General features: G+C 44.2%; 1 protein-coding gene across 2 annotated transcripts; it reads right to left on the bottom strand.

Moving 5' to 3' along the window:
* Window positions 1–806: 806 nt before the first annotated feature.
* Window positions 807–3988, bottom strand: LOC119405351 (uncharacterized). Of its 2 annotated transcripts, none has more exons than XM_037672189.2 (2): window positions 3178–3988; window positions 807–2341 (listed from the first exon to the last, which is right to left on the bottom strand). In XM_037672189.2, the coding sequence occupies exon 2, from the start codon at window positions 2265–2267 to the stop codon at window positions 1287–1289; it is 981 nt and encodes a 326-aa protein (XP_037528117.1). In that variant the 5' UTR covers window positions 2268–2341; window positions 3178–3988; the 3' UTR covers window positions 807–1286. The 2 variants fall into 2 exon arrangements, with proteins under 2 accessions (XP_037528117.1, XP_037528116.1); XM_037672188.2 differs by lacking the exon at window positions 3178–3988 and adding an exon at window positions 2658–2749 and having other exon boundaries at window positions 807–2545.
* Between the last annotated feature and the right edge of the window lie 4677 nt (window positions 3989–8665).

Raw genomic sequence — 8665 nt, 5'->3', positions numbered from 1 at the left:
AGCCGGGGCCAAGGGGGGTGTTGCCTCTTTCCGGGGGGCCTTAAAGGTCCACTCACCCGGCGTCGGCTCAACCCCCAGGATCCCCTTTTCCCCGGACACGGCAAAGCCACGCACGGCGAGGCGTGGGAAGGGGTCGAAACCCCTCCGTTAGCTCGGGTCCGTGGTGTCGCTGGCTCTGCATTTATAGCAGTCTAGTAAACATAACATTATTCCTATGAATCAGAAAGCTGCATTCAGTGTTGCTTGATGCCGGAGGAATACGCTAATGACAGTCACACATGATATTCACATTATCAAACCACAAAATGCACTTTTTTTGTAATGTTGACGTCTGTGCTCTAATGCGAGTACTGATGTTACACGTCAGATCATAAGTTACTCTTTAAACGCCAGTGTAGTAGACGTTCCTGGTAAGTTCATGATGTGCACACAGCTGCTACACTTTCAAAAACATGTTGATCCACATTGTAACGCTTGGCTCAAAGCCGAGAAATGCAGCATACACAATTACTCGCTGACTGCTTCACATGAAACCGATTCCCAAAAGGCATGGGATCTGCCAAATTTGTTAGTTACGGTATCAATGTCTGCTCTTGCAAACTTCGTTTACTGAACATTCGCCTGAATGCCAAACATTAAATGTTTCAGGGAAGCTGCTCAATATTTACATCCAGAACTAGGCCTTTCATGATATTTATAAGGTGATAGCAGTTGGCCTAAAAGGTTGCAAACTTCCATTGAAAAAAAGTTGGCCTTGACAATTTGTTACTGTGCACAGCGATGTTCTACTTAGATGACTACTTGTTCTAGTCTTCGTCCACCCCACTAAATCAGTGGTTATGGTGCTAGGCAGCTGACCAGGAGGTCACGGGTTCGATTCCAGTTGCAGTGGTCGCATTTCGATGGAGGCAAAATGGTAGAGGGCCATGTACTGTGTGATGTCAGTACACATTAAAGAACACCAGATGGTTGAAATTTTTGGAGCCCTCTATTACGGTGTCTCTCATAATCATATCGTAGTTTGGGGACGTAAGACCCCACATATTATTCTCATTCTACTATAGTTCTAGTCTTTCTCAAGAAAGTTAGGTAGGTCTGCAACATAGCATGAAGTACCCAGAGACATCAAAACAGAAATACTAGCAACTCTATCAAGAGGCATCAACACTCTCTCTTTTTGGGGTGCAGGAGTTAATATGCGCTATGTTGCAGTACCTTTTGCAGGCTAGCTGTGTGCACATCAACATGTAAGAATTATCAGAAAGTTCATACACATTGTGCAAAGTTTAAAACTGACCCTCTGTGCATTTGAAAGTACAGTTTCTGGTCCTTTTAGCACGCTGGTATTCAGTGGTGTGAAGCAGGTGGCCCCGAACTACAATACGCTGGTAGCTGGTGACTGCATCTAGAATGAAGCCAAGCTCTGGAATAAATGCACTCTTTTGCTCATGGCCCACAATTCCACAAACAATCCCTCTACCCAAAGTCCTTGTTTCAGGAACTTTGGAAGGTGCTGGAGCTATTAACTGTTGACACATTTCCTTAACCTGAGGCTGCAGGTCAAGAGTGTTCTTGAGCATTACAAGTCGTAGTTGAATCACAAACCTTTCCAATACTTGTACTGCCACGCCGTTTGCACTACTTATCAACTTCAACAAAACTCCATTTCCCGATTCAAAAACAAATGTGGAGTGAGCCCACAAAGGGCTAAGTTCCACCACACTCCTTGGCAGGTGTAAGAGTTGATGCACATTGAAGGTCATAGATGCCTCACCATAGGGCTTCTGCATTTTAAACACAAAGTCAGATAGCTTTCCCATTGCATCGCTAATGTCTTCCCTGGTAATGCTATCTTTTAGCAGAAGGTGCATAGCTGACACCAGCAGACAGAAGTGGTTGTGGTAGTTTGATGGCAAGATGCCATCAAGGCATGGGGCACCGTAAAATAAAACCCACCACTTCCATTCGCTTGCTTTCCACATCGCTCGTTCTTGAATTGATCGTGGAAATCTAGTAAACCACTGTGGTGGCTTAATGCAGAGCAATCTTTCATCTACCCTCTTGACTTGCGCTGGCATTCCAATATAGGACGATGAATTCACTGCCCCAAACCATATGTCTGCCAGCTGTCTTGCAACGCCTTCGAGGACACAGTGCATATAGTCAGGACAAACAGACTGCACTAGGTCAAACTTGGGTAGGTGAGCAAGTGCTAAAGATCCCTTTATGCCGTGGGATGGATTACCAGAGAGCAGAGATGCTTGCATGTCTTCCCTGACACTTTTGTCAGTCCTTAGTTCTGGCTGCCTTCATTGTGGTTGCACTGGGTATCTCAGGGATCCTGGAAACACAAATAATGTTACACCTTTACCTTCACCCTCCATACACTTCCTCAACAGCAGGGGCAGGGCCAGATAGGCGCAAGGGAGGCAGCCCCTCAAAAAATTATCTTTGCCCACTAAGAACAAACATTGTCAAGACACAACACTTAAGTTTCCCGCCTCCCTGCCCCTCCCACCCAGAGGAACTCTTATCGTAGGTGCCCCTTCCCCCCACATCCAGTAAAGATACCCTGGCACCAGCCCTGCTCAACTAGTAATATAGATTGATAAAACTTAAGAAAGCTGTTTCATACAGTGTATACGAATATGAAACACTCGAAGTTTTCTGCATATGCTGCCCAATAAGTGACAAAATGCCACTCACACAAGCGCCATCAAAGGTGACATAAAAAAATGCTATAATGTGCGTTGAAATCCTTTTCTAATTTGATTATAGACATTTAAATAAAATCTAACTTAATAATGCAATGTAAGTATAGATGAGTAGCACTGACAATTGGGCGAGTTGGTACGGATGCAGTGATTTAGAACGGCCCAACAAGGCAGACGAAAAGACAAATGATTACATGAACGCAAGCACTTGTGTTCGTGTAATCATTTGTCTTTTCGTCTTCCTTGTTGCGCTGTTCTAAATCAATGTAAGTATAGATGCTGTTATCTACAGTTTCTGATGGGTGTAGTAATCATGAGAAAAATAGAAAAGCAAGAGGACAAAAAAAAAGGAGACAACTAATTGACACTGATAGAACTAATTTAGCTTGGGCAGTGTTATAAATCTATGGGCACATACATGTGTCCAAAATTCATAAACTAGTGTGTCATGAAAAGTACCTACCGTGTATATGAACACCGCTGTGAAGACAAAAGCTGCACCCATAGTAGCCGTTGTACTGTTTCATATTGAGCACTGCCGCTCGTGCTGGGGCATCGACACAGCAACATGTGATGTGCACCTTTGAGGAGAGCGACTGTTCATCACACCTTCACCTGACACAGTTCAGTTCCTTGATACTTTGAACAAAAGTTCCAAGAAACGAACTCATTTTTGGGTGTCCCTTTCCAAAATAAAGCCCACATAGCAGTACATTGCCCCACCGCAAAGATAACGGCAGTTCATTCACCACACACTGTACTGGCCATATGGAAGCCTTGTTTGACTTAAACACTTTTGCACCATCAGTGTTGAAGGTTAGAGAGATGTCGCACCAAGACGAGTCGTTCATCTGTTCCTTATAAAGGCGACCGTCACTAATGTCTTTGACAATGCCATCATGCGTTTCAGATTGCCTTCTCTTCAATGAGTCCATTAGGCCCTTTGACACAGCTTTGTCCAAAAGCATGACCTCAATTTGCTTCTTGAGGTCCAATGTAACGAAAAAATTTTTACCAGAGTTTTCGGCGGTGCAATGTGGGCATGAAAAATCTTTTTGGCCAGGATTTGATACCACAGCTTCGCATGCTTGGCAAAAGTAGTGACACTTGACAAGGTCATCCATCCACTGCCTCCACACTTTCCTAAGCATGTAGCTTGAAGTAGGAAGAACGGGCTTGCCCAGGAAAAGGTTCATTATTCCCACAAGCTTCTCCATGTCCGCCCTGTTCAGTCCGACCGACACAGTGTACGCCATAAGTGACAGCATGACATCTCTCACAGTCATGTCTGAATTTGGAAGGTGTTCGCTTGAGAACATGCGACAGAATTATTCAGCATCGCCATCGGACCTAGATGTATCGCTGCAATCTTCAGCGGAACGATTTGATTCACTGTCAGAAAGATCACTAGCAATGCCGTAGCTTTCTGCACGATCACTCGCACTTCCATTTTGGTCGCTTGCATCGTTGTCAGAGACCTCGCGGGGCGAGTCACTCACGGCGGTATTTGCGCGATCACTTGCAATTTCACTTTGGTCGCTAGAATCGTTGTCAGAAACCTCGCGGGGCGAGTCACTCACGCCGGTATTCGCATTTGAATAAACGGAGTTGACAAGAGGCGACTGCCTAGGCGTGTGCGAAGGTGGCTTAGTACACTGGCCGTTATCCTGGTACCTAGACGACGTAGTGCGTGGTAACAAATACACCTCCCCCGGCTCCAAATAACGTTTCCTCCTCTTTGGCGTTTCATACGTGCCCCCATGAGACGTCTGGTTCATGATGGATAGCGCCAAGGTGCCTTTTCTCACTGCATCATAATTGCATGCAAAACGAACAGCCGAGCCTGGACAATCATCAACCGATCGATCTAATTTGATTGTGACCGCGACTGCAAGACTATTCTAGGCTTGTTCTGTTGTTCTCATTTTTTTTTTGCTTTTTATTTTCATGACGATGGTGATCCTACTGTTGTCTTAAGACTGAGTCACCAGCGTTAAATATGTACACGGTGTATTTGAACTATACAATAAAATAAAGCAAAGGTTGAGGCAAAATACCAAACAATCTTTTTAAATTAGAAAAGATGAACAAAAAACCATGCATACACGTAAAATATATCTGTATATTTATTTTTGCTACACGCATTCATTTATGCTTCTTGACCAATCGTCACCGCCATCACCTTCAGCACGTGTTTGAGCAAGACCGGCAAGACCCTTTGGGCAAGGACCGCACTCGTTCGACATTCTTTCGTCCCTGGTGCTGTTAGGTGTTCCGTGCCGTTTCTCTCTGCTTCGATCAGCCCAAACTGTACACAATGTACGCCTATGTACGTTTCAAGGACGATGGCATGAGAATTGTCGTGCATGAGGAAAGAATTAAAAAATTCTATCCGAAGAGTGTGAATGACTATGACCACCAAAAATGGTACAATGTCCGCTGGGACGACGCCACCAACAGTGCCTATTTCGCGGCCCAGATAATGAAGTTGTTTCGTGAGTATGCTTTTCTGTTCATTGTTTGATGGTGTCATTTAAGGGAAATCGATATATGCACATCACGTGTATTTCAAGCAACAAAAGAAGAGGCTGACGCCTGCGCGGAAGGCTCAGGCAAGAGGTTCTCGCGCCCACAAATGCCTGTGGACAGCGCTTCAGATGGCGACTCCTCCACAGCGAGTGGGGAATCCTGCAGAGAGGTGAATTTTGTGAATATTTATGTAGCACTGCTCAATTACTTAAGGCTGGAAAGCACTTTTTAGTGACGCCGATTTGCTGATGGCCTGCGTGGTCGTATGCCTTGTGCCTCCCTTGTACAGTGTACGACAAAGGAATGGGGCCGCCGAACATCCGGTAGCAGTGTTCTCAGTGACCTCGTTTCTATGGAGAGTGACGCTTACAGCGAAGCTGCTGCTTAGCCGCCAAGCAACTGTACTGCGTAGCCCTATGTCTAGAGTATAACATTGGCAGGAGCTCGAATGTTCTAGGCTTAGAGGATCATTAAAAGTTGATTTCTGTATAATGGTGGCATAGCTATCGTTACTTTGTTTGTTCGGTTTTTTTTTCTTCCTACTTCAAGGCGTGAAAGTTTCATTCCTTTGCGTGCACTTAGCTATTGTTTCATGTCCATCTGCAAAGTGAGCCTGTGTTTACCAGTTTGCATGCACAGTCGGTGTAGAGACACGTAGCCAGGCAGACTGTGTGACCACCTAAAGGTGCCTACTGCACTACGCAGGCAACATCACTACATGCTGTCTTATTGAGTTTTCTTTGGCATGCAGAGCCAAAAGAATAATTGCACTTAGTTGGCACCGTATATTTGGAAAGTTTAAAGCTGTGGCCAAGGACGGCTTGAGTTGCGTCAGCTGTTCAACCAGTAGAAGAGTGGGGCCACATCTGCGCATGCATAAACTTCTGTCAATTCCAGTTTTAAACAAATCTTCTTTTCTTCTTTTGCCTGTACCAGAAACAAAGACAGAAAAAAGCGCAGGAACTGCGTCTCGGAGATACACAAGCACAGTTTCGCAAACAGCAGCTGGACTTGTTGTTTCCAGCTCAACATCAAGAGGTAGTAGACGATGCTCTTCAGCAAGAAGTTTTAAAACTGCGTGCTGAAAATGCGGATCTTAATGCACGTGTAAAGATGTTGGAGAAGGCTCTCTGCAGTAAGATCTTCGAAGCAGGTTTGTGATACAAAATTTATAATGTTGGGCACTCTATTGAAATCGCCCACTTTGCATGCACTTTCAATTTCTCATTTGATGATCAGTTGCCTTTTACAGTGCCCAGTACTGTAAGTTGTTTATCTGTTCTGTTATGTGACCTGCACAGCATGCAGTACCTGGCCACAATTTGTTACAAAGAAACTCTTAGTGCACTTTGAAATGTCTGCTGCCTTATTCATTTAAGTTTAATCTAAATTTTTCCCTACATTTTACTATGCATGATCCTCGGCATGCTCAACTATATGTCGAGGTGCTTGGCCTGAAAGTTATTTGCTCTATACATAGCTTGCATTGATGTCATCGTGGCCAACATCTTGGGGTACCAGCTGGTTGAGGCACTGTATGAACTCTTGCTCGAATGCGCGGCGCAAGAAACATTCACAGCTCTGGGGCGGTTGGCGAACAAAAGAAAGTGGGCAGAGCACAAAAGAACGCGGGGAGTGAACCACTGGGTGTCCTCTGCACTGACACTAATGAGACAAAAAAGTCACTGCGACCAGCATGTTTGCGTACCAGCACAAAGAACCTGACTGTGGCATCACGTGAAAGCTATGTATAGGGCATTGTTGCTGCTGCTAAAGTTAAAACATTGACAGCTACACAGTGTCATCCTGTTAAATTTAAGCTGGGCGAAATAAGCAGAATAAAACACCACTGGTGTTAAATTTTACGCTTTTGTTGTTTGATTGGATGTGAGCAAATCAGCAATATATATATATATATATATATATATATATATATATATATATATATATATATATATATATATATATATATATATATATATATATATATATATATATATAACCACCTTAATTTATAGCTTTTCAACTATTTTTGAAAATAACAAGCTGTTACAATGAGATGATGTGGCATAATACACCTTCCCTGTATTTGTACCGCGTTGTGTGCGCATGCGTCCAAGGTTACCTGTGTCATGGGTTGCTCCTCCCGGCGTCGTTACTCTCTCGATGCACGGGCCAAGCCAAGTCATCGAAAACATCGCTACGCATATGCGCAGCCGCGCCGAGTAGCAGCGCACATCATTTCTGAGACAAAGTGTAGGTAGCAAAACTATGTCGCTCCAAAATCTTAGCGACCTGGAAACTGCATGCACGGTTGCATGAGCATCCTGAAAAGTTGCTCAAGATGCGCTGACGAGCATGGGATCATTACGTCACGCGAAGGCAGTGCCACTTTAATGCATACTACTAACGCAGGCCCGTATGTACATTTTTATAAAGTAATACCTTAAAGAAACGAACAATATTTCAATACTAACAAAAAAAATCGTCGAATGTGTACAGCAATAAACGGCCACGTGGCTGAGTTCATCGGATCGTTCATGTTTTTGCCGCCATAGGCGCCGCAGGTAATTTTTCGCGACTTTCAATTAAGAATTAAAAATATAAATCCACCTCACGAAAAGAACGGTTTGAGTCAATGCGACGAACAGTCTTTCCATCAGTGGAGTCATTTCATTTCATGTTCTGGGCAGTTGTCGGTCCCTTTAAGCTGAATGTAGCACATGCTTGAATTTAAAAAAATGCATTCTGTGAACCAAGTGCTTCTGGGTACCAATTAATGTATGCGTACATTTGATCCCATGTGTACCTGCAGTGTTGTGCAGGTGCTCCATGCATTAGGTCGAAGTGCTTGTGTGTTCATAACAGTAGACGAGCCTGTATTGAATTATTGGTGCTAGTCTACTGTTGCGGTTGGGAAAGCATTCTTTCCCCTCTGTATAGGTCCTACTCTGTGTTGCACACTTGACAATTCTCGGTGATTTGAATTTCAGAGAAGCGTGGCAATGAAAAGCCTATGAGGCGTGTCCAGGAAGTGCAGCCTCGAGGCGCTGAAGCAAATGCAGTGCCAATTAGGTGTGCAGTCGGGGAAGTTTGGCCGGCCCAAAATGAGGATCAAGAACTCCACAAAGTTGAACGAAATGCAGTGGCACCGAGATGTGCAGGAAGAGATGTTCGGCTGCCCCAAAATGAGGAGGAGCCAGGCGTCCATGAAGTTGATGAACCTTTGGAGGCGCCTTATGAGAGTATTGGCGGAAGGGTAAGCAGTCTAGTTTTCACATCACACTTCTACAATAAATGGGCACGGCAGCTGTGTGCTTGCCTTTTAACATCAGCTAATGCAAAAGATTGTGTGTGACCACACTGTGACTATATTACCGCACAGATTTCATGATGATCACTTGTATTTATTTTTTTCTTCT

This window comes from Rhipicephalus sanguineus, chromosome 9, assembly GCF_013339695.2.
Source record: "Rhipicephalus sanguineus isolate Rsan-2018 chromosome 9, BIME_Rsan_1.4, whole genome shotgun sequence".
NCBI lineage: Eukaryota > Metazoa > Arthropoda > Arachnida > Ixodida > Ixodidae > Rhipicephalus > Rhipicephalus sanguineus.
Note: the sequence above shows the minus strand (reverse complement) of the source record. Positions and strands in the feature narration are given on the sequence as shown.

Bases quoted from the DNA above. Each gene is read 5' to 3' on its own strand.
- LOC119405351 (XM_037672189.2), bottom strand. From the start codon at position 2,267: ATGCAAGCATCTCTGCTCTCTGGTAATCCATCCCACGGCATAAAGGGA.